The sequence below is a fragment of the Papio anubis genome, chromosome 5, assembly GCF_008728515.1.
Source record: "Papio anubis isolate 15944 chromosome 5, Panubis1.0, whole genome shotgun sequence".
Lineage (NCBI taxonomy): Eukaryota > Metazoa > Chordata > Mammalia > Primates > Cercopithecidae > Papio > Papio anubis.
In genome coordinates, this window is record NC_044980.1 from 141942480 (window position 1) to 141969626 (window position 27147).

At 40.5% G+C, this 27147-nt stretch overlaps 1 protein-coding gene across 11 annotated transcripts in view; it reads left to right on the forward strand.

The window, feature by feature from the left end:
- ABLIM3 (actin binding LIM protein family member 3) overlaps window positions 1-27147 on the forward strand; it is a 118598-nt gene that overhangs the window by 36620 nt on the left and 54831 nt on the right. For all 11 annotated transcript variants that reach the window (XM_003900336.5, XM_009209357.4, XM_009209358.4 and 8 more), the window contains 3 exons: window positions 5245-5382; window positions 20311-20494; window positions 22414-22526. In XM_003900336.5, the coding sequence (XP_003900385.1) occupies window positions 5245-5382; window positions 20311-20494; window positions 22414-22526 (435 nt within the window). The remainder of the gene's footprint in view (window positions 1-5244; window positions 5383-20310; window positions 20495-22413; window positions 22527-27147) is intronic.

Below are 27147 nucleotides of genomic sequence, written 5' to 3' on the forward strand. Positions count from 1 at the left end.
GGCCCCTGCTGTGAAGTACCAGATCCTCTCATATACAGGCCCCACCTTGATGTTTCAGGCAGCTGCTTTCTACCTGCGAAATGCCTGGACCCACACTTGGGTCTTCTTTGGTATTTAGCGGATGCCTGTGAACACTCTGAGTTTTGAGCTCTAATTGAGAAGCCAAGGTGTGAAAGCGGCTGCACCCTGCATGCTTAGGTGTGGCATCCCCTGGGCCCTGGGCTGCTGTGTGCTCATTGCGGAACCAGTGGATTCTCTGCTTGATGTTTCACCTTTCAACCAGAAGTTCCACTGTTTATATTACACTTCCAGCCAATTATTCACAGTTGTTACGCTGTCTCCAAGTCAGTTTTGCCACTCTTTTAATTATACACCGGCATAGCATTGGTGCTTTTAAAGACTACTTTAAAGACACTCTATTAAAATGTGGGAACATTTTTATCTACAAGGTCAAGCTACTCTCAGGAGAGGAAAAAACTGTGCAGGCAGCACATCAGTGAAAGAACATAACTTAGGTCACATTGCTTATAGGAGAGGAATCGTGTCGTTAGCTGTTTTTAAAAGAGACTAATAAATCTGATAACTTAAAGCAAAGTCTCGTTTAAAAGTGAGAGCAGTTACTGGAGAGGAGAGAGTGTGGAGGGAGAGAAAGAATCACAGAAGAGGACACACAAGGCAGAATCATGTAATTGGAGGGACCTGTATGGATCATTTTGTTCAACCTCTTCTATAGAGGGAATTGGGGTCAAAGAAGTTAGATGATGTGCCCAAAATTAGAACAGTAGGTAACAGCAGAGAGGGAGTTGGAACCCAGGTTACCCCAGCCACAGAGACAAAGAACAACAGATAAGAGAGGGAGGAAAAGTCAGGTGGAGAAACTGGATGCTGAATTTGTTTACTGTTATGTTCAACTCCCATGCTCCTTTCATTTACCTGGAGGTCGGTCACACTTCCCCTTCCAATATGTTGTTTTGCTCCAACAACTTGAAATTGTCTCTAAAATTTGGGAAGAGCTCTATTTACAAATTTAGTTGTGGAATTAAGATGTACTTTTTCATAGAACTCTAAAGATTTGGTATGCATATAAAAGAGGGCTTAATGTTTCAGATCCCTAATTTTTAATCTCAGAGGCATTGATAAGTTGTTTTTTGTTTTTTTGTTTTGTCTTAAAAATTTATACCGACAGCCATTGGCAACTGATTTACTTGCTTTTATTCTTGGAAAGATTAGGATTGTTCAGTCTTTCAGTGCCTAAATGTGTGTGATTTCTTTAAAAATTAGCATTTATTTCACTGCTCATGATCTTTTGTTTCCAGGTCAAATTCAGGATGGGTGACTGTGTAATTGGTTCCAATTGCAAATTGTTTAAGTACAACTTTAGAACTCTTTAGGGATAAAAACGAATCATTTTAGTGTGAGGTGATATTCCTAAATTAATTTGTACATGTTATTTTTATATTTCCAGGATTCAACCAAGTTTCATTTCTTTTCCCTCTGCCTGGTGTTTTGTGGTTTTTGTTGTCTTTTTTTGTCATTGTTGTTTTTAACTATCAGGCTGCACTGTCATTATGGTAGCCACTAATCACTTGTGACTATTTAAACGTAGATTTATTTTAATTAAAATTATATTTAATTTAAAATTAAGTTCCTCAGTCACACTAGTTACATTTCAAGTGCCCAGTGGTCACCTGTGACTATTATGTTAGACAACTTAGATCTCTGGAACATGTCTATCATCTCAGAATGTTCTAGTGGATGACACTAAGGGCTAGTAACTGGGAATGTCTGTCTTGGGCACCCTTTATTGGCCAGTAATGTAAAAAGAAGCCAGAGGTTCTCTGCATGCATTTCAGAAATTGATCACATAATCCATAAGGTCTAAACGTTGCAGCTTCATGGATTATCTCACAAATGAGCAGAGCTAATGTCCTTTAAGGCTTGTGACTAGTCTCAAATGTTGCTCTCAAGGGTAGGCAGTTTCTAACATAAAAGGTAGTTCAAATATTCATGTGTAAACAAATTTGGAATTCAAAAGACATTCACCCATAAGAAAAATGTTATAAATCATGTGACTGAAACTTTGCATTTTCTGAAATAAAAATTAGTGGAAATGATAACTGGCAGAAAATCAACAAATTTTAATGTTTCAGGGCAGTTATAGATTGGTAGGAAGAAGTACACACACACCCCCAATACACATGTACACACACACACAGAACAATGTTAGATTAAGTTTCTGATTTAATTAGCCAAGAATATAAAATCTTACTGGAAGTGAGTTGGCTTACAGGGCAGGAGCAAGGATGTGGCATATCCCAGCCTAGCTTCCCTTGACACCCAGAGTTCTACTTCCAGTCTGCATGAGGAAAGGTCTTGCCACACCTGTGAGCTCAAATCTTGTTATACCACTGTTCTTTTATAATCACAGCTTACATCAGCAATCTGGAAGAACTCACACCAACAATGTATGAATTTTTGCTTATGGGACTATTTACAAACATCAGACATTTCTAGAGCTCTGGCCACATGCAGCATCAGCAAAGCAGCATCCTTCTCTTGAGGGGATGCAGCATGGTTAGGGCTGGGGTCCCATCACTACTTCAGCCCCAGAAAATTTTATTTTCCCAATATATTCCCCTCGCTCTGATTTTACGCTTTTTTATCCGGGTGGTTCAAAGACTGAGTTCTGATGGAAGACCATGCTCACAAATCCACTTTCCCAGAAAATCAAATCCAATTAGAAAAAATCAAATTGATCTAAGAAGTTGACTCTTGAACAATAAGACAGGTTGAATTAGAGGAGGTAGATGAAAGTTTGTGCAGTGATCCTGGAGGGACTGTTGGAGACTTCTAAGAGCTCTCAGCATTAATGGTGATGATTGTACTATTCGTTCTTATTTTATTTTCAGACTCACAGCTTTGTTTCCCTTGGCAATGGTAGATCACCACACTGCTCATATAAACAGAATCTATATTTTTCTCACAAATTCAGGGCAGAAGAGAGAGTGAAATATTTTCCAGGGAACATTGAGTAAGAATCAGAAAAAGAAAAGAAAATAAGATTAAAGAGAATGTTTATGAACATTCTAGGGGGTGGGGAAGAATTGCTTAGAGCTGCAGGGGGGATGTGATGGCCGTGATACCAGTGAACGTCTGTGGAGCACTTAATGCAGTTTTTGAAATATTTTGCATGTATTGACCTATTTAATGAGTTAATTAATGATTTAGCTAACTAGCTGATTCATTTGATTTTTGTCTTAAATTTAAGACAGAGAAAAATAGATGAATAATGTGCATAAACTCCATGAAAGAAAGATTGTGAGAAGTATATTATTCTTCCACCCCAGTTAGCAAAGTTGTCAGAAGCCACAGTTTCAGTGCTAAGCAACCAGCTCTTTGCCCTATAGCATGCTTGTGATTCAGGATACCTGTAAATGGGAGATGATCAGAAGTCCTGATTTCCTGTTCCTCTTTAAAAGGAGGAGGGCAGATGAGATCAGTTTTGGAGATCATAGACCTCTTTGAGAATATGAACAGAGCTACAAGATAATGTACATAACACTAAATTTAATTAAAGAGAAGTGTCAGACCGAGGTTATGCTGCAGTCTCAGAGGCAATGACAGCAGAGATTTCTTCTTGCTCATGATAGAGGTTTATGATGGGTTAGTTTGGAGTTCTGTTCCATGACTTCTCAATCTGGATCCAAGCTGATGCATCCTGCACACCATCTGGGGTAACATTCATTGCTGGGTGAGGGAAAAGGCAATATAGCAGATCACATACTGGCTCCTAAGGCTTCCAATTGGAAGGGACATGCACAATTTCAATTCACATTTCACTGCCAAGCAAGTCACCATGTGCAATCCTCCATGTGCCTAGAAGAAAAGCTTCAAATTTCCAGTGAACAGGCATAACTACCACACAGGGTCAAGAATCCCCAAAGTAGGTGAGCTCTAAATTCCTTTGTAGTTCAAGGTTGCTGTGAGTCCAGATTGATTTATGATATGCTTGTTCAGAGTTTATCCAGGAAGTCTACATACATAAATGATAGGTACCAATTCCCCCTCAAGCAGGTGGTTATCTTTATAACCAGGACAAGAGTGAGCCTTCTCCTAATAAGGTATGAGCAGAAGTTTTTGGACTATTCCTTCAACTTTGAGTGAGAATTGAAGAAATAAGTAATTCTCTCCCCAGTGCCACAGGGGTTTTCTATAAGAGAGAAGAGTAGGTTTCTCAGTGGCAAAGTTACCTCAACAGCTTATGCATAATGAGATCAAACCAGACAGTTACCAACATTCCTTCCAACCATGAGATTTTGTGCTCTAGGCAGGTGCCTAATGAAATATCAGATGACTAGATTTTAGAATGGCCAAGCCAAGTGTATCTCAGAAAAGGATATCTAGAAAAGTAGCCATGAAATGGTCTTAGCATTCTCGCTTTGGCAGCACATATACTAAAATTGGAGATGGTCTTAGCAAGAGAATAATAGACCCAAAAAGCTAGTAGAACTCTTAAGCATCATCAAGTGCTGGCCACTCAGCTGCAGCTCCCAGTGACTTCAACCCTTTCATAATCTCTACCAGTATTTTTTTCTTAATTATATACATGTAACATTTTCCCAGTCTTATGGAAAGTGCTGTTCAAAGGCAGCTTTGAGATGAGTTCCCTTGTTAGCCTCCCTCCAGCCAGAGTGCCTCCCGTTCCCTTCATGCCTTCCTTATAAAAGTCTGTGCCACCTTTGACCACCCTCATTTGATAGACATGAAAATTTAGGCCCAGAGAGGGGCTGTAACTTGCTTAACTCAAAAGCCATTTGGAGGCAGGGTCAGTCACCCACTTCTTTGAAACTTCTGAGTCAATTGCAAGTCCCAAATTCCCTTGGACAAGTTTGGGGCCTAATTTTAATTTAAAGCTTACTCAAAAGATGGTATTTCTGATAATTTACCTTGAAATACTCTATGTCCTCTTATTTGTCTTCATTCAGGGATTTGGCTTGTGTTCTTGCAAGGAAAGGCTATGCTCACTCAAAAGTCCTTGCTTGCTTAAGGAGGTCTATGGACATGTCTCATACCACTCAGTGCTACCTTAGCTTGGCAGTCATCCTGATGATGAATTGAAGATACCTTGCACATCATTTCTTCCCCTTCAGCTTTTTCTTCCAGCTATAGTTATGATAATGTCTTGCAGCAGACTTGGTAAAGAATCAGGGCCTCTGGATAGTGATCTCTTTGTTTCTCTTACAGTTCCTTATCAGCAGAATCCTTATAATCCACGGGGCAGCTCCAATGTCATCCAGTGCTACCGCTGTGGAGACACCTGCAAAGGGGAAGTGGTCCGTGTGCACAACAACCACTTCCACATCAGATGCTTCACCTGTCAAGGTAGGAGGCTCAGCTCCCCCACCCTCTTCTTAGATTCCTGCCCATTCTTGCACCACCAGGTCATGCCTCAGGGGCAGAAAGGACAAACATAGGCAGCTGGAACATCTACAAAGACCTAAAGAGACTTTCCCTGAGCCTCTTCTTATGAGATTCTCCCTTAGAATGAGGGCAGTGTGTTGGTACGTGAGGGAGACAAGGATCCTGGTAACTTTGGAGGGGCAGGTGCTGACCCAGAAGGAAAAAGACTATCCTGCAAACTTAACTTACTCATCGGAAGAGACTCCTGGTTTGTGCCTATAAATCAATGTGAGGGCAAATGAAAGTGCAAACTATCTTGGATAAAATTCAAGATAGTTTTTTGTTTTTTTGTTTTTTTGTTTTGAAATGAGTACCTATTCTATGACAGTGTGGCAATCTTCAAAGGTTACGTTTAACAAGGGAGAAGAGACATCTTGACCTTGGTAAGGTTTGTAATTTGAGAGCACATAGCTGTTAGGTCACCTTTCATTGTTACAGCTTACACGAGGCTAATTTATATAATCCTAGACTCAACCAAGCTAAGAGTTCCTAAAGAAGATAGATAATTAGCAGCAGGAAAAGGGACTCAGCTGAAAGAGCACAGAGAGCCCTCTGGCCTGGGGGCAACACGCCCTTCCACAATGTCCCTACAAACATCTCTCCAGCCTCCGCATCTTGACCTCTTCCTTCAGGCTTCCCTGCTCCACAGAGCGGCCATTCTAATGTTGGATTGCCCTGTGGGTTTAGTAAATGTTTGACCCAAAATTTGTTACTTTATTGTTGATCTTAGGTTTGTCCTCATAAAGTCTGAAGAATACTTTGTATTTGCTTTTCCCTTTGACTGTTCTTCAGATACGCGTATCCAGGTCTTCCCCATGTCAAACTATTTCACAGGTCCTTAAATTGGGTCTCATCTTAAATGATTCCAACAGTGTCATCGTCCTGGAGTCTTCCTCTTTGATCCATTTTAGTGTGTCGCTGTCGTTCTTAAAGTATGATACTCAGAACAGATCACAGTTTTCGAGGTCTGGCAAATACAAAGGACTACATTTCCGTTGATGTAACTGAGATTGAACTGACTTCCTGAGGAGCCACTTCACACCACCAGCTTATATTGAATTTAATGTCAGTTGAAACCCCCGGTTCTTTTTATATCAGTAACTGCCTCAGTCTCATGCACCTGAGAGTGACTTCCCCTGCCATTGTGAAAATCCTGAACTGCTTTCTTCATGATCTAACTAGACTCTGCACTGAGCAAACAAATTACATATTCATATTTCCTAATTTGTTTATAGAGGCATATACGGGATACATTTTAACTGGTGTGATTTCAATTTTATATTGAGTATTGGCAAACCCCTTTAGTATAAGTTGAATTGCAAGAATATCTTGGTGAGTAATTATTTTTACACCCTCTGAAATTGAGGTAGGACAAAGGGTAAAGGCAAGGAAATTGTTCCAAAGTGGTTAAGGGTATAGTTATGTGATTATATTCTTAAGAGAATGTATCAGTTACCTTTTACTTAAGCAAAAACTTAATAGCTTAAACCAATCATTTATTTAGCTCATGATTCTCTGGGTTGGCTGGGCAGCGTTTCCCAGTTTCTAGCTCTGCTTATCTGTACTGGCCTCATCATGATGATATGCAGTCAGCAGGTGGGTCTGCTGGCAGTGGTTGGCAAGCTGCTAACCCGGGTGTCTCCACATAGCTTCTCATCCTCCAGTGGGCTGGCTTCGGCTTGTTCATATGGTAGTCTCAGAGCTCCAAGTACAAAGAGAGAACAAGCTTTAATAGGTAAGACTTTTTCAAACCTCAGCTTAATGTCCCGCTGTTGGCCAAAACAAGCCAAATGGCCAACCCAGATTCAAGGTCACGGAGAAATAAACTTTGCCTTTTGTAGGGGGATCTGCAGCATCAGATTTCAAGGGTGTTAATGCACAAAGGAATAATTTGACCATTTTCACATTTACCACACAGAGTTTGTGGAATCTCTTTCAAAGTAGATTTTAAGAGGGAAAAAAATGGACCAATATTTTTCTGAATATTTTCAATGTCCATTTGCTTAAAGGTAAAACAAATGAGAGGATTTTTATTTCCAACAGTAATCAACATGACAATTAAGTACCCTATTAGACAGTTTTCTCATCTAAATAATCTAAAATTTTTATGAATTTCTTTTACAACTATTTTAACATGCACTGCTGTGCTGACATGAAAGGAAGGAATCTACAAAGGTTAAAAATGGAAACAGAAACCCTGCTGTGACTCCCAATGCCTTATTTCATCCTGATAGTTTATCTTAAACCTTGGAGACCTTGAGCTTTTACTCTGTTGTCTAAATGGATCATGGAGAACAGGAGGCAAAGCTTAGCATCTAGTCAAAGTGGGAATCCAATAGGAGACTTATGTATACAGCTGTTTCCCCCTGAAAAACATGTTCTCGGTGTATGAAGGATAAGAAATAAACTGGCGCTGGAGAGGGAGAGAGCAAGGAAACTTGCCTGTTCCAACTTTGGCACTGGGTAGAGGGGAATAAAACAGTGGCTCACTCCTGTAATCCCAGCACTTTGGGAGGCCAAGGCAGGAGGGTCATGAGGTCAGGAGTTTAAGACCAGCCTGGCCAACATGGTGAAACCCCGTCTCTACTAAGAATACAAAAATGTGCTGTGTGTGGTAGCAGGCACCTGTAGTCCCAGCTACTCGGGAGGCTGAGACAGGAGAATCGCTTGAACCCAGGAGGTGGAGGTTGCAGTGAGTCAAGATCGCGCCACTGCACTCCAGCCTGGTGACAGAGTGAGACTCTGTCTAAAAAAAAAAAAAAAAATTATGAAAAATTGTTTATGAAAATATCTGTCCATAATCCACCCTTTATTCATGTACATTTATAATAAAAATTATAACAATATATAAAATATACAATAGAGTCAAGCAGAAAATCTAAGTTACAGCAGTCTCCCGCCTGGCAAATGGCAAAAGCAAATGATACTCCTCTTTGGAGGAACTCAACTTTATTCCAGGCCTCAAAGACTTTCCACACATAGCGTGATTATGAAAATGGGTAACTCACAGTCAGTCAAAAACTTACAAATCATAATGGAGGGAGAGCCAGCAGAAACAATGGCGAACAGAATCAGAACCTCAATGGCTTTGTATATTGAAATTTTCTATCATTATATAATAACTATATTGATACATTTAAACAAACTAGAAAATATGAGCAAAAAACCCAACAGTACATTATAAGAAATAGTACAGAAGATTTGAAAAGGAAACAAGTAAAACTTCTAAAAACAGAAACATATAATCTTTGAAATTAAAAATTCAATGTATAAATTAAATAGCAGATTAGATGTTGCTAAAGAAAGAACTAATAAACCAGAAGATTTCATCCAAAAAATGTTATACAGATAATAGATCAACAATATGAGAAGGTGGTAAAAAAAAAAAAAAAAAAAAAAAAAAAAAAGAAGCTAATATGTGGAGAATATAGTGAGAGGTCCTGACATGTATTTCTAATCAGAGTTCTGGGGATACATAATAGAGAACATGAGTGGGAGGACAATATTTGAAGAGACAACAGCTATGAATTTTCCAGAGCTGTTGAAAGACACATATCCTTGAATCCAGAAAACCTAATAAATTCCTGCAGGAAAATTTAAAAGAAATCCACCTACACATACCAGAGTAAAACCTCAGATCATCAAAGAGCCAATCTTAAAAGCAGCCAGAGAGAAAAGACAAATCATCTGCATATAAATGGTAAATGGACAGACAGCTGACTTTTCAATAGCAACAAGGAAACTAGAAAACAGCAGAAGAGTATCTTTAATGTACTAAAAGAAATAACTATCAAAGAAAGATTATGTATTCAGCAAAACTATCTTTCTAGAACAAAGACAAACCTACAACTAAGATTATACTTAATGGTGAAAGACTGAATGTTTCTGTTAGATATGAGTTCTAAATTTCTTTTCAAAGAATTAATATGTCAGTATGTTCAATTCTTTGCCTTCTACTTTTAAACTTAACTTCCTTGTAAAGCAACCTTTTTCAATTACCTACTCCACCCTGACTCATTCCGGTTACCTACTCCACCCTGACTCATTCCGATTACCTACTCCACCCTGACTCATTCCGATCACCTGTGCCACCCTAACTCATTCTGATCACATGCTCCACTCTAGCTCATTCAGATTACCTGCTACCTGCTCTGCCGTGACTCCCGCCAATGCACTCACCCCGTCATTCTCTTTAAATTAGCCAATCGGAATTAGTTTAGCCTGTGCGGTCTAATCCTAGCCAATAGGGGAACCACACAGCAGCAGGGGCCACGTGCCTCAGGGATAAGAACCCCTTCCCCTCCCTTGTCCAAGTGCACCCTCACCTTTGCTCCATCTGTAAAGGTGCACCCTGCTACAGAAGTAACTTGCCTTGCTGAGAATTAAAAAGAAAATTTTATATTCTAGTGCTATTCCTTTTGCGGCACCAAAACTTATATATAACATTTCCCTGTAAGATCAAAAACAAGACAAGGATGTCTGCTCTCACCAATTCTATTTGACATTGCATTTCAGGTTAGTGCTAGGTTAATTAAGGAAGAAAATGAAATAAAAGGCATCCAGATTAAAAAGGAAGAGGTACAACTATCTCTGTTTGCACATGACATGATCTTGTACAGCAAATCCCAAGGAATACTAAAAATTTATTAGAAATAATAAGTTTATTAAGGTTTCAAGATATAAGATCAAATACCAAAATCAATTCTATTTCTATACAGTAGCAATAAAAAATCTGAAAATAAAATTGAGAAAACAGTTCCATTGGCAATAGCATCAAAGAAATACATAGGAATGAATTTAACAAAAGAAGTTCAAAATGTGTACTCTGAAAACTACAAAATGTTAAAGAAGGCCTAAATAAATAGAAAGGTGCCCCTTGTTCATAAATCAAAAGACTTGTTATTAAGATGGAAGCACTGGCTTGCAGATGGCTGCCATCTTGCTGCATCTTCACATGGCAGAGAAAGAAAGGGAGAGGGACAGCCAGCAAACTCTCTAGTGTCTCCTGCTGTAAGAGCACTAATCTCATCATGAGGGCCCCACCCTTACGATCTCATCTAAACCTAATTATCTCACAAAGGCCCATCTCCAAATACTATGATGTTGGAGGTCAGGGCTTCAACATATGAATTGGGGGTGGGGACAAAATTCAGTCTATAGAAAATGCAATCCCTCTCAAAATCTCAGCTGGCTTCTTTGCCGAAATTGATGGTCTGATCCTAAAATTCATATGGAATTTCAAGGGATGGACATAGAATAGCCAAGCAATCTTTAAAAAGAACGAAGTTGGAGAACTCACACTTCCCGCTTTTAAATTTGCTACAAGGCTATAATAAATAAGATAGGGTGGTACTAGCACAAGGATAGGCATAGAAATGAATACAATCCAAAATATAAACATGAACTCTTATATTTATGGTTGGTTAATTTTCAACAAGGCTGTTGAGATAATTCAAGAGGGAAAAATGGTCCTTTCAACAAAAGGTGTTTGGAAAAGTGAATATTCATATGCAAAAAATGAAGTCAAACTCTTTCTTTACACATACATAAAAATTAACTAAAAATTGATCAAAGACCTAAATGTAGAAGGTAAAATTGAGAAACTCTTAGGAAAAAATATAAGAATAAATCATTGTGATCTTGAGTTGTGCAAAACCTTCTTACATATGACACCAAAAGCTCAAGCAAGAAAGGAAAAGTATATTCATTAGATAGTATCAAAATTTAAAACTTTTGCACTTCAATATACACCATCAAGGATGTGAAAAGACAACCCACAGAATAGGAGAAAATATTTGCAAATTATAAATCTGATAAAATATTTGGGTCTTGGCTATATAAAGAATTCTTACAATTGCATAATAAAAAGACAAATAACCTAATTTCAAAATGGGCAAAGGATATGAATAGACATTTATCCAGAGAAGTCATACAAATGTCCAATAAGCACATAAAAAAATGCTCAACATCATTAGCCATCAAAGAAATGCAAATCAAACCACAATGAGATGCCACTTCACATCTACTAGAATGGCTATAATCAAAAAGATAGATAACTAGTGTTGATGAGGATGTGGAGACATTAGAACTCTCATTCGTTGCTGGTAGAAAGGAATGTAAAATGGTGCAGCTACTTGGGAGAATAGTCTGGCAGTTCCTCAAAAGATGAAATGTAGAGTTACCATATGACCCAGCAATTCCAAATTCCACTCCTCAGTATATACTCAAGAGAAATAAAAATATATGTTCACACAAAAATATATACATGAATGTTCATAGCAGCATTATTCATAATAGCCAAAAGGTAGAAAAAGTCAAATCTTCATCAATCAATGAATGGATAAATAAAATGTGGTCTATCCCCACAGAGGGATACTATTTAGCAATAAAAAGGAATGAAATACTAATTAATGCTCCAATGGGAATAGACCTTGAAAACATGTGAAAGAAAACAGTCACAAAAGGCTACATATTGTAGGATTTCATATGTATGAAATGCTCAAAACAGGCAAATTATATAAAGACAGAAAGCAGATTCATGGTTATCTAGGGCTGGGGGTAGTTGGAGGAAGATAAGGAGTGATTTCTAATGGGTTTGTGGCTTGTTTTGGAGGTGATGAAAACGTTCCGGAATTAGATAGTGGTAATGATTGCATGACTTTGTGAATATGCTAAGAAATGGTTGAATTGTACATTTTAAATTGTTGGATTATATGACTTGTGAATTGTATCTCATTAAAACTGTTAAAATGGACTGGGTGCAGTGGCACACACCTGTAATCCCAGCATTTTGGGAGGCTGAGGCAGGCGGATCACCTGAGCCCAGGAGTTTGAGAGCAGCCTGAGCAACATAGCAAAACCTCTTCTCTACAAAAAATACAAAAATTAGCTGGGCGTGGTGGCACATGCCTGTAGTCCCAGCTACTGGGGAGGCTGAGGTGAGAGGATCATTTGAGCCCAGCAGGCGGAGGTTGCAGTGAGCTGTGATCACGCCATTGCACTCCAGGCTGGTCGACAGAGCGAGTCCCTGTCTCAAAACAAAACAAAAACTGTTAAAATAAAAGACCCAAAGCAAAGTAAAAACATGTTTAGATTTTTTAAAACTGAATTTACCAACAACAAACTCTCATTAAATGAAATTTTAAAATATGTTCTGTAAGCAGAAGAAATATGATCCCCAGATGGCAGAACTGAGATGAAAGATGGCATGCTTAGCAAAATCTTAATGAAAATCAGAAAACACTTGAAACTGAAAGATAGCAAAAATACTATGTATCAAAAACTAGCATTACAAAATGTAGTTTAAAGTGGTACTCAGAGGAAAATGTGTAGCCTTAAATTATCATAATAGAAAAGAATAAGTTTGAAAATTAATGAACCAAGTGTTCAACTCAAAAAGTTTGACGAGCAGAATGAATCCAAGTAAAATAGAAGGAAGGAAATAATATAATAGACATTAATCAAAGAAAAAACACACAATGGACAGGATTAACAAAACAAAAGTTGATTCTTTAAAAATACAAGTAAAATAGACAAAATTCTGGCAAAATTATTCAAGTAGTGGGAGAAAATATACAAATGAACAATCTTAAGAATTAAAATAGTCACATTGCTGTAGTTGCTATTAAAATTAAAGACATAATAAGAAATTATAAACAATTTAGAGTAATAAATTTTAAAACTTAGATAACAAAATTTATCAATTCTTGAGTGCCAACTAAAACCTACTCAAGAAGAAATTTTGAAACCTGAGTAGTCCTATAATAATACAAGATATTGAATTTGTGAATGTGTAGTTAAGACTCTTCTACCACCAAAGAAACAAAAATCAGCGTTAGAATCAAGTTCTACAAAACATTCAAAAACAAATCATCTATGTTGTATAGAAAGTCTTTCAGAGAAGAGAAAAAGGGTATACTTCCCAACTCATTTGAACCAGCACAATACCAAACAAGGAAAAATAATCATATGTCCATATCATTCATGAACATAGATTTAAAAATCTTAGACAAAATATTAGCAAACCAAGTTTAGGAAAGTGTGAAAAATAAAGCGTAACTGACCAAATTGAGTCTATACCAGAAATTTGAAATTGGCTTAATATTAGAAAACTGGCTAATATATTTTGCTATAAAGATAGGAAAGGATAAAAATATTTGATTATTTTAATAGAGTAGAGAAGGTACTAGATAGAATTTAACACCCACTTATATCTAGTTTTGTTTTTTTTTTTTTTTTTTTTTTGAGACAGAGTCTTGCTCTGTCGCCCAGGCTGGAGCACGGTGGAGCGATCTCATCTCACTGCAAGCTCCGCCTCCCGGGTTCATGCCGTTCTCCTGCCTCAGCCTCCCGTATATCTAGTAATTTTTAAAACTAGGAGGAATTGAAGAAAGCTGTCATAACTGATAGATTATGTATACAAAATATATAAAGGAAACATTTAATGGTAAAATGCTGAAGGCATTCTCGTTAAGATCAGGAACAAGATAGAGGTGCTTACTGTCATGACTTCTGTTCAACATTTGGTCTGGAGGATCCTAGACAATTCAGCAAGATATAGAAATAAAAGTTACATGGTTTGAAAAGAAAAAAAAATGTAATTATTTTTAGATTATATAATTGTCTGCAGAGAAAACCCAAAATAATCTACAATTTAGTAAAATCAATAAGAAAATTAGTTTATAATAAGGAGAAAGGAAAAGAACCCGTTGGTCACTTTTAGATAATGCTGGTGAAATAATTATTTTGAAACAAATAATATGGGCAAAGAATCAAAACTTTAACCTATTGTACAAACTGTACAGTACTTAACTGTAAGCAAGGGTTGATGAAATTTTCTATCTACAGAAACACTCCACCTATGGGCGCCTGTAGCCCCAGCTATTCGGGAGGCTGAGGCAGGAGAATGGCGTGAACCCGGGAGGCCGAGCTTGCAGTGAGCCGATATCGCGCCACTGCACTCCAGCCTGGGCGACAGAGCGAGACTCCGTCTCACAAAAAATAAAAAAAAAAAAAAGAAAAAGAAACACTCCACCTAATAAATGAAGAATTAAATCATTAGAATATTTTAATTTTGCAAAGCTGTAATGAAATAATGTATCTAGCAATGATCATCAGTAGCCATTTCTACTCACCAACGCCACCACCCCAAATCATAGAAGTGCAGAACATCAATGTAGGATTATTCCTAAAAAGAAAAAAATAATCAGACCTGAATTTCAAGTTTCTAGATATAACCACCATTTATAGAAAATGTAAAAGAGATTAATTAACAACATAGGGGTACAATCAGCGAAATCCAAACTGCAGAAATGACTCAGTGTCTTTAATAAATACATTGCAAGGAGAAAATAAGAAGGAAAAATAGCAATTAAGGGACTTAAGAGGTACATCAAACAAATGCAATGTGTGAACCTTGATAGATTTTTATTCAAACAACTAATCACTAAAACAAAAAAAAGAAAAGAAAACAAGAATGGGATAACTGGAAAAACTTGAACTCACTGACTTGATAATGCCTTAATAGACATTATTTTCAATGCTTTTAGATTATCGTGGTTGACTTTTTTAAAGAATCCTAATATTTTAGAGATACATTCTGAAATAATAATACTAAAAAGAAAGTCAATAAGAGTTTATTAGGCCGGGCGCGGTGGCTCAAGCCTGTAATCCCAGCACTTTGGGAGGCTGAGACGGGCGGATCACGAGGTCAGGAGATCGAGACCATCCTGGCTAACACAATGAAACCCCGTCTCTACTAAAAATACAAAAAAGTTAGCCGGGCGTGGTGGCGGCGCCTGTAGTCCCAGCTACTTGGGAGGCTGAGGCAGGAGAATGGCGGGAACCCGGGAGGCGGAGCTTGCAGTGAGCCGAGATGGCGCCACTGCACTCCAGCCTGGGCGACAGAGCAAGACTCCTCCTCAAAAAAAAAAAAAAAAAAAAGAGTTTATTAAGGTTACTAAATACAGAATAAATATAGAAAAAAATTGCATTTGTATTCACCATTAACAATCAAGACACCATTTACCTGAACAAGAAAAAAAATTTAATTTAGAAATAAATTTTATAAAGTTGTATAAGATAAAAATTATAAAATTGTTAAATTTATAGAATATCATAAGAAAGACATTAAAGACCTAAATAATTTTTTAATATGCTAAGTTCTCTGATAGAAAGATAGAAATATCAAAAAGATGACAGTTCTACTCTGGTTGAACTATATATTCAAAACAATTCTAATACATTCTGTAAGGCTTTCCATAGAAATTAAGAAATCAGTTAAAATTCTATTCTTGACAAAGGCCAGGCATAATCAAAGCATTCCTAAAGAACAACAAAGTAAGAGGGCCTGTCCTACCAGATATCATCATTTGTTATTAAAACCTATTAAGACCATGTGATCTTGGATTAAGGAGAGATCAATAGACCAATGGAACTGAATATAGAACTAAACACAAACTTCCATATATATGGAAACTTGCTTTTTGCAGATCAGTGGGGAAAGATTAGACTGCTTAATAAATGATGCTGAGATGATTAATTATCCATGTGGGAGAAAATCAGATCCCTACTGTATATCATTCCCTAAAGTCAATTCCAGGTAGATTAACAGTTTTACTATGAAAGGCAGCTCAATAAAATTTTTAGAAGACAATATAGGAGATATCTTTTAGGATTTCAGGGTAGAGAATAATTTCTGAAACATTGACACAGAAAGGGCAATCCATAAAGGAAAAGATTCACAAATTCAGCAACATAAAAACTGAGAACTTTGGTTCATCCAAAAACAAGAAAAGGGGAGCAAAAAGCAAGCCCCAAATTGCAGAAGATATTTGTAATAAATGACTGAAAAAGGATTGATTTCCAAAATATATTAAGAATTTCTACAAGTCTAAAATTTAAAAAATGAGCAAAAAACATTAGCAGGTATTTTAACACTTGAAAAAAATTCTCAATTTCATTAATCATTAGGCAAATGAAATTTGAAATCACAAAATTATAAATGGCATCATTTCACATCCACTATGTTGACCAAATATGTCAGATATTACTAAGTACTGTTGATGATATATATCAGTGGGAACTGCTGGTGGGAAGGTAAATAGGAAAAGCTCTTTGGAAAACAGTGAGCTATTACCCCACAAAAAACTGCAAGTAGCTCAAATGCCCTTCAGCAGTGGAGTAGACCAACTGTGATGTATTCAGGCAATGGAATACAGCACAGCAGTGAAAATGAGTGAACAGCAGTTACGTGCATTGATGTGGATGAATCTCAACACACAATACTGAGGGAATGAAGCAGGTATGGGACAATTGCAGTATGACTCCATCAACATAAAGCTCAAAAACAGGTCAGACTAAACAAAATATTGTTGATGGATACATCACAGGTGTAAAACTATAAAGTAAAGCAAGGGAATGGTAAACACATAATTAGGGACAGTATGGGACAGAGGTGCTGTTAGGGAGAGGAGAGGCTTCTAAGGAATTGGCGGTGTTCTATTTCATAAACTCAGTAGTGGGTACTTGGGAGTTATTTTACTATTCCTTAAACCGTACATATATATTTTATACATTTTCTCTATGTATAGTATATTTCACAATGACATGTTCTAAATAATGAATTAGATCACCCTCAGGGACTCTTCTAACTCTTGGATTTTGAAATTCCATAAAATCCAGTCTCATTCGAAAAGTTGAAAATCGTTAAAATTGTATCACAGAGTCTTGGACTTTCTGATCTAGGTGTGTCCTCAGTTAACCACCCAGCCCCTTCATCTTACAAATGAGCTCCAGAGGGCTGGGGTAACTTTTTCAAAATCTCCCAGCACTTGGGTGCTAGAACAGGACCACAGACAAAGGTCCAGTAACCTACAAAATAGCACATTGTTCACTGACACATTCCGGGGCTGTGTGCAAGCCCTCCTTCGGGGCCTTATATTTACATTGAGCATTTATACTGGATTTGCTCAAAGCAGTTTTAACGTTCAATATTCCATTCCATTGTTAATCCATATGGTCCGCTGTTTTTAATTGGTAGACTTCATTTTTTTGATTCACAGAATAACGACTGCTCCAGGTATATTCATTCCACATCAGTTCCGTACTGCAAACCCTCTCCGTGGCTTTCCTGTTATTTGAATGTCTGGCTCCACTCAGCCTCAGATCCATCTGTCATGCTGGTCCAGCTTGCCTTCCATCCCTGTGCTCCCCGCTGTATTTCCAGGAACCCCTGAGAGACTTATCAACCTTTACATCCTTTCTACCAAAAACTTCCTCCTTCAGTTCCTTGGGAGAAATGGAGGACTGATTGTTCCAAGTTTTCCTACGGTCGCCTGGATTTCTCCACTGGGAGAGGTGGCTCTGGGGGTGGAGTTGGCAAGGGAGACAAAGGAGAAAAAAAAAAAAAAGGGAAAAAACAGGAGCTGTTTCCAGTGAGGTTGTAGGCCATGACCTAATTGATTCCACAGCCATGAAGTCAATTGCTCCACCACCTGCACGGCCCAGAACAGCCTGTGCTCTGGCTTTGCCTGCTCATGAGACAGACATTGTTTCATGTGATGAATTTTCATAATGCCTGATGGAAGATGAACCCTTCCCAGATTTCTGCCACCACCACCGTCTCCACCATACTCCTGCCTCTTCATAGGGGTGGAGTCAGGGGTCACAAGCAATGCTCCACACTGAGTTTAAAATGTTTAGGTGTAGAGTAAGCCCTAAAGGAAGCTTTTCTTCTCATAGACTTACAGCATGGCAGTTCTACTCAGTGGCAGTGATGAGACCAGAGGTTGGGTGGTCTGACTCTCAGACCATTGTGTCTCCCACTGTCCTGAGCTGTTCCCCGCATGCAGTGACTTCTGAAGCTGCCTCCTCCTCACTCAGCCTCACCCTTTAAGCCTCCAGTCCCCAGAGGTGAACAAACACTTATGAAATATTCCTGGCATTGACCTGGCACTCTCTCTTATTTTTAACCTGGCTGCTTTTGTGAAACAACTTTCTGTGTTAAAGGTGAGGTAGTATTTGCTGGGGTGTTTTCACTCAGTTCCAGGCTGACTCTTCAGACTTACAGGCTTGGTAACTATCTTATTGGTTTTCCCATCATTGATCACCCTTGAGAAAGCTGACTTGTACTAACCAAGTCCTCAGGAAACTGATGTAGAAAGCCAGAATACCTGTTCATCAATGTAGACAAGAGATGTGACCTTGAATTGGACTGTTTCATGGTGGCCTGGCCAGCACCTGGCCTCTCAGAGGCAATCTAGGTGGAAAGTCAGTCCATCAGACAGCAGCCTCAGAACCAGGGGAGCTGGTGACAGGATTTAAATGGGCCCCCCAGCTGCCTTCCACTGATTGCTAACCAGCCCCCTTCCTGGCTGGCACATCCTTGCTTTAGCTGATCGGTACATTCAGTGGGTTACTACAGCTCTGGTGGCCCTGCAAGCCATTTATTCCCTTGGAAGAAATTTTGTATCTTTCTGCTCTGCCCATCATGTGTTCATGTCACAACTTAACTCCTTACAGGAAAATCTCGTATTTCTAAGTCGGGGTGGATCTCACATAATTCAATTGTTCAAACACCTAAAAATCTACTTGTTTTTCTATTTTGTCCTACATTTATTTATCCCTATTATCCAGAAGAATATTCCAAGAGACTTTATGAAACGCCTTGTAAAATCCTGTTGCATCTCTGTTCAAAAGCCATCAGTGCAATTAATCATTTTTGCAGCTGAGTGATGGAGAATTATTACAGTCTTCTCCCATTTTTATATATGTTTGAGATATTTTTCTAAATTTTTCTAAACTAGGGAAAAAAACATCCATGGCTCCTCAGTATCCTACAAAACCTAATCTTCTTAAACTGGATCCAGGCCTTCCTCCAACTGGTCTGAACAATCTTTTCCTGCATTACTTCTCACCACTTCCTACAAACACCACCCCTACGTCTAGCCTTCACACAAATCAAATATCACTTGCACCTTCCTGCCTCTGTGCTTTGGCTCATTCTGTTCCTTTAGTGTTCAACTCAGATGCTACCTCCTCTGAAAAGCCTCCCATGATCCCTTGCAACCGACAAGGCTTCTTTCTTCTACCTCATTCACAGTCCTTACTGCTTGCACTGGCTCTGTGGCCCGTCACCAACGATATGGGACATTTTTTTCTATATTATCTTCTCTCTGCAGCATTTTTAGCTCTTTGAAATTCAGGGATTGTGTTTTATTATTCCTGCCTGGGAATAGATACCCCTCACTCCTTATGGCTATGGTGAGCACAGATTCTAGACTTCAAATCATCCATCCCATTGCCATCCGAAGGTATCTCCAGGTTGGGATTTGGAGCATATGGTCCCCACACTGCTTTTCACCTGGCACAGAATCATGCACATAGGAAGTACCCAGGAAATGTTTAACTGAGTGGTTCTTTTATTACATTCATATTTCCACCAGCTGTGCAGCCGTGCGTGAGCTGCACAGCTTAAACTTTTCATTTGTGTATTGGGAGGAATGTACACATCAGTGCTTCTTAGTGTGCATCAGAGTCAACCTAGTGGGGTTGGGGAGTGCTGTTCAAATGCAGATGTCCCGGCCTCAGTTCCAGAAAGTCTGATTCAGGCCCAGGCATCTGGATTGTAAGAAGCTCTCAGGGTGATACTGATGCTAGTGGCCTACTGGCCATTCTTTAAGGAATTCTGGCCCCAAAGGCCTGTGAAGTCTGACATGTTACCATTCTGTGGCCACTCATGACACAGTCAGACACCAGCATTTCCCCCGATGAGGACCTTCTGCTTGCAGACCCTCCCTGCACTCAACCTGCCGTTGTTTTCCTCCTTGTTTTCCTCCTTGTTTCCCCAAGTATGTGGCTGTGGCCTGGCCCAGTCAGGCTTCTTCTTCAAGAACCAGGAGTACATCTGCACCCAGGACTACCAGCAACTCTATGGCACCCGCTGTGACAGCTGCCGGGACTTCATCACAGGCGAAGTCATCTCCGCCCTGGGCCGCACCTACCACCCCAAGTGCTTCGTGTGCAGCTTGTGCAGGTGAGCGGGTGACCAGCAGGGACTGGGACCCTCTGCATAAGCCCCCGGGGCAGGGGAAGACCTGGCTTTTTCCAGGAAATTCTGGGGTGTACAAGGTTTATGCTGGGCACTTAGATTTCTGGAACCTCAGGTGTGGAGGGATCTGATGGGCCAGTGGTTTTCAAACACTGTTGCATGTGAATCTTTCTTATAAAATACAATCTGATCTAAAACACTGGTTTGTCCTGTGATAGGCAGAGTGAGGATCTGTACCTCCAAACTCAGCCTCCCAATTCCTCTCAAAAGGCCCCCAAAGAAACCACTGAGTCTCTCAGAACTCAGTTTGGAAACTGTGGATCACACCCAGCCTCCCACACCCTCATCCACAGGTGGGACAGGGAGATCCGTTCATAGCCTTCCTCCATCATCCTGGCACTACTTCATGCTGTTGGAGTGACCCTGGCAAGTGACCCCCACCTCTGTAAGCCTCAGTTTCTCCACCAGTAAAATGGAGGTCAAAGCCAATCCAACCTCACGGGGTTTTCTTGAAGATTAATGAGATAATGATGCAAAGACATTAGCTCAGTGACCAGTATGTGAGAGTGTCTGTTTTTATTATTCCTTTCATTATCATGATGATAGTCATCTACCTGCTCTCGGGACATCTCTTGGGATGGAGAGCTCATCACTGCCTCCTGCTTCACCCTCTGCATCTCCATCACTTGTTAATTCAGCAAGTGTACATTAAGACTTCACTGAATGCCAAGCAACACATTAAGGAGATGAAAAAATGAAGAAAGCTCAGCCCTGCCCACAAATACATTAAATGTTAATGGATAGCTCTGATTACATCATAAGTAAAGCATGATTGGAGTATATATGTATTTTTTTAATTGGGAAAGGAATGTATAGATTAATTATTCTCCCCACAAAATAACCATCAGTCACTTACCAGTTAGAATAACTAGAGTTTCTGATTGAGACTAATGACACAGTGTGTAAGAAAACGTAATCCTCTCATGGAATTCATTCATCTACTCGGCTCTTAAAACCTGAGCCCTGAGCCCTGGAATCCCAGACCCATGAGAGGTTAGCATAGAGGGTTCCTATGGTACCAGATGAGGTTTCTGTCAAGCCCCAGAGAGATGAGGTGACTCCCCAAGATCACGCGATGTCTTTCTACCACAAGGTAGTGGCTGAGCCACGATAAGAACACAGCTCCCCCGACTCTTGACCCAGTGCTCCCTCCGTTGTGCCACAGTGCTGATACAAGGGCAATGGAGCCCCTGGGAGCCAATGTTAGGTGCTGTGCCCAGAGTCCTCATAACAGGCATCCCACTGCATGGGCGAGAGCAGCTCAACAGTGGGCGTGGTGGTGCCCGGGATTCTGTACACGGTTCATAATTTAGTTGGGGAGGCAGAGCCTGTACCAATTTGAGACTCCTCAGCTGTGGAAACTGAATAAATCCGGAGGAGGAGAGGAAGAGATTATTTACAGACTTACAAACTTCCTATTGGAAAGGGGGATTTTGAAAAATGCCTGAGTAGTAAAAGGAAGAAATTTTGGTAAGTTTGGGAGTTGAATGAATCCTTGACATATGGGAATAGATCAAATTGGGATGGAAAAAGTCCTTCCAGGAGAGAGAACAAGTATATGAGGAGTTAGTAACCTCTGCTTCTTACAACCCACACATGTAAGCTCAGATAAGCATCATGATCTGCCCAAAATACACAAACACCCCAACTGGGCTCCAGTTCTCGCCACCAGGCCCCTAATTGAACAGTTTAGTTGGCCTGTCACTGTGAACAGCATTTGAATTTGCGTGGTGCTCTAGAAGTCAAGCTGTATGTGTTACCAAAGTGCTTTGAGCACATGTGTGGTCAGCTACAGAATCCCTCAGAAGATGGTGTGTTGAATTTCTCCCTCATCCCACTTGCAGGAAGCCTTTCCCCATTGGAGACAAGGTGACCTTCAGCGGTAAAGAATGTGTGTGCCAAACGTGCTCCCAGTCCATGGCCAGCAGTAAGCCCATCAAGATTCGTGGACCAAGCCGTGAGTCCTCCCCATGGGTATCTCCCTGTCCATGGGTGTGATCTCCCTGGGCTCCCCTTTCCCAGCACTGCCAACTGCTCCCACAGGCCTGGAGGGAAGTAGGAGAGGTTCGCGACCTGGAGGCCTCCTGCATCATGACCCTGTTGACATGTGGCCCAGACTCACAAGTTTCACAAGAACAATGCAGAGAAGAGGGGCTGCCTGGCCATAAACAGTGGTAGCCAGTGCCACATATTTGCCACATGGTATGTCTCCTCTGGGACAAGCTGAGTTCCTGATCTTATGTCCCACAGATACCTCAATAGGGCTGATCAAATGTTTTTTCACCAGTGGCTCTGAATTTTTACTGACTCCACTAATAAGAATTGGCGGACATGGCTTACAGAAGAGGTAGTATGGGGTGCCCTGGGAGCAAACCACAAGAACCGTGTTAGTGCCTCTTAGAGGGTCCCATAGACCACTGCATCAGCTTCACTGTGGGACTTGTAAAAATGCAAATGTCTGGGCTCACCCTGCACCTCTAGGGATGGAACCTAGGAATCAACATTCCTAGTGAGCTTCCTGGGTGATTCATTTGCTGTTCCTGAGATTCAGAACCACCATCTAGGGATAAAGGAAGCATCTGTCATGCTATGATGAATGTTATGTTTTATCACCAACCACAGATTTGGAGGGAAACTGAGGACCAGGAGCTCGCCTCAGAATGGTCATTCTAATTTGTGGGATGTCCATCCCACTCAAGTGTGCCTAGCGATAAGATGTCTCAATCGTTGTTCCCAGATGCCCTTGGCAGACTGCTGCTGCACGTGCCCACACACACATAGACCTGGCCCCCTGGGTCTTGGTAAGCCACACTAGGCTCCAGTGTTCTTTCATGTTATATGACACTCTCACTGGCCTGGACAAGAGAATCAATGAAAACCCATTAGCCTCCTGTGCTGCATCACTGTGCGGGTGCAGGGTGCTGTTGGCCATGGTACCAGCAGAGTCAGCATGCTGGGCTGCATCCAGCCAGAGAGAGTGAGCAGAGATCACCCCGAGTCAGCAGGGCTTAGCTCCCAGGGGCTTCTCTGGAGTCTGTCCAGCTGTGGTGAGCTGAGGAGAAAGATAGTGAGAAGGCTCCCTCCCTTGCCTCCTCTTCCTTTCAGCCAAATCGGATCTGTTCCTGGAATGTGCAAAGCCCTTCCCTTGGCGTCCTTGATGATGCTCAAGAATAGATCGCTGCTCCAATCAGGTTTCCATGTCAAGGTGGCTGAATGCATACAGTGTTATCCTTCACAGCTCCTTGAAAGCATCATCCAGAGTGACAGAAAAACAAGGAGGCTGGGATGTGGGACCACGACCCTGTGGCCAGTGCTGAGGACCCCAGAGACTGATGGGGCCATGTGTGAGGCAGGAGAGGGAGAAGTGAGCCTGAGTTGGGAGGCTGCCAAACTTCTGCATGCTGCAAAGCAGTCACGAAGCCTCCCTGAGACTCAGTTTACCCAGTTATGAAAGAGGGATAGAATTTCCTATCTTCCTCATGGGAGTGTTGGGGAAAGCAAATGTATTAGTTCGGGAATCAAACTAGGATGCATTGCAGTGTATAAAATGCTCTATAAATACGGAGTGAGGGATGATATTGGTGTGGAGGTTTAATATAGAAAGCACACCAAAAGAGATTGCGATTAAGACTCCTGGGTCGGTTGTTACTTCCCCTAGTTTGGGTTGTGTGTTACTGTATGCATTTGTGCTGCACCTATCACCAACTGTGTTAGGTGGGATAGTTCTTCAGCTGAATGTGGGAGTCTCACATGTGAGTGCGTTTTCAAAGAAAGGCTCCCAAATGTGTCCACCATAATTTGGATGTTTAGGAGGTGGAAGAAGGTGAGGAAAAAGTGAGTCAAGAGGAGAAAATGAGCACCCAGGCAGTTTCCAGTGGGGGCATACTTAGTATTATAGCTTATCTTGTTACTCACAAAGTAAAGACATCAATCCGTGGATCTACAGTGATATGTTTTACAGAGGTATTTTCTCCAAAGGTGGTCACTATTCATGCTGCAAATGCAAAGTAGCTCCTGACTAGATGGGGTGCTGGAAGGCCTTCTGAGCTCCCATGGGATACAGGAAACCAAAGCCAGGTTTAAGAGATTGCTAAGAAAAAGAACATATCATGGAAAAGGAAAAGAAGAACAAAATAATTGGGTTTTTTTAAGCTACAAGTGTGACGTTTCATCTCTGGAGAGTAAATAAAAATATTTTGGAAAATCAGGAGCAGTGTCTACTCCAAAGAGACCAAGAAAAATACTCAAGAACTATCAAGAGCAAATAATTCTGTTACCACAGGTAGAAGAAATGTTTCCTCACGAGCCTTACTGAGAAGAATCAGCAACAGTAGCAGCAGAAACTCCACCATCACCATCACCACCACCACAATAACCATCATCATTGCAAACACTGATTGACTGTTACTATTTCCAGGCACTGCACAGACCTCAGTGAGAAGAATCAGCAGCAGTCTCAGCAACAGCACCACCACCGCCATCACCATCACATCACCACCATCACCATCATCACTAACATCACCACCATTGCCATCACACCACCACCATAACCATCATCATCACTAACATCACCACCATCACTGCCATTGCCATCACTGTCACACCACTACCCTCACCATCATCATCACTAACACCACCACTATTATCATTATCATCACTACTACCGTCATCACCACAATCATCACCACCACTATCTTCACCATCACTACCATCATCATGAACAATACCATCAATACCACCACCATCATCACCACCAACAACACTGTCACCAACAACGGGATCACTACCATCATCCCCACCACCACCACCACCTCCATCATTACTACCGCAATAACCACCATCATTGCTAACACTGATTAACTGTTACTGTTGCCAGATACTGCAAAAACCTCATTGAGAACAATCAGATGCAGTAGCAGCAGTACCACCACCACCACCACCATCATCACCATCACCACCATCATCATGACCAACACCATTGACACCACCACCACGATCACCACCAACACTGTGTCTCCACCAACACGATCACTACCATCATCACTACCATCACCACCCTCATCACCATTATGACCAAGACCACCATCACCATCAATACCATTGTCACCACCAACACAATCACCACCACCATCACCAACACTAGCATAATCACCACTATTACCACTATCACCATCACCAGCAGCATCAACACCATCACCACCAATATTATTACCACCATCACCACTGTCATCATCATCACCACCAACACTGTCAGCACCAACAATACCACCACCACCACCATCACCACCACTAACATAGATTATTACTATTGTCAAGCACCTCACTAAGTGTTTTTTACAGAAGATTTCATTTAATCATTACAACAACCCTATGAGGGAGATAAGAGTGATTATTTTATAGATGAGAAAACTGAGACTCAGTAAGCATAAATGACTTGCCCAAAGTCACCCAGATAACGAATAATGGAACTAGAATGTGAGAGCAGCCAGTCTGGCCTTAGATCCTATTCCCTTAACACCCTGTACCAGAGACATGACTTGCAACTTGGGAAGTGTCTAGTCTTCCTGGATTAGTTGCCTAAAACAAGGTACGGAGCTTGCTATGACTCACAAAACCCACTCATTTTTGCTGATTTAAATAGAATGAATGACACAGTCTAAAAAAGATAAAAATGACTGTCTAATGTCTTTAGGAGGCCTCAGTTTATAACTGAGGGATCTGTGAGGGACAGGTGGTAGCATCATACATTCTGCCAGCTGAAGACTGTAATTTTGGAATTGAGAGGAACATATGGAGGAGTGGACAGCTGGCTCTGCAGACACCAACTTGGAACAGGGTGTGGTTTTCCTGGTTCTATTTATTACACCAGACCCACGGGCTCCCTGGTGGCATGCCTGAGGCTCCACTGGTGGTCAAGAGTAAAAGGAGGAAGAAGAGGGAGAAAAGGTCCTAATAAATAAGAAGCTGATATAATGGGGGAGCAGCAGTATAACATAAAAAGAAAAGCCACATGGAGAAGACGTCCCAGAATTCTCACAGAGAATCAGCAGGCTTCCCTACAAAAAGACTATCACTCCTGACTTCAGAACAGAGATTGGGTAATGCACAGAATGTGGGTTAAAAACAGGAGGATATGAAATAATAATGACAACAACCACTTATTGGATACATATGGGCCAAGCATTGTGCTAAGGCCTAACGGGCCTGATTTTAATTAACCTTCACACCAGTGTTTTAAGGAAGATATTCAGATGAGTAAGTCTGGGCTTAGAGACCACACAATTCATAAGGGAAGGAGCTGGGATTCTCTCCTAGGCCAACTTCCCACCACTCACTCCAACTCTCAACCCAGCCTCTAACCACTGTGCTGTACTATCTCCTACAGCTTAACTCAAGGGGCTAAATTCGTCTCAGATGTACCACTGAAAGTTGAAGAGATAGGATTCATTTTCATTACTAGAATGTAGCCATGAAAGGATCCAGCTATGCAATAAGTTTTTTTTTGAAGAAATGGAGAATTGTGTTGTTTACCAATAACACGTCTTTCTCCGTGGAATCCACAAGTGAATTTGATCAGT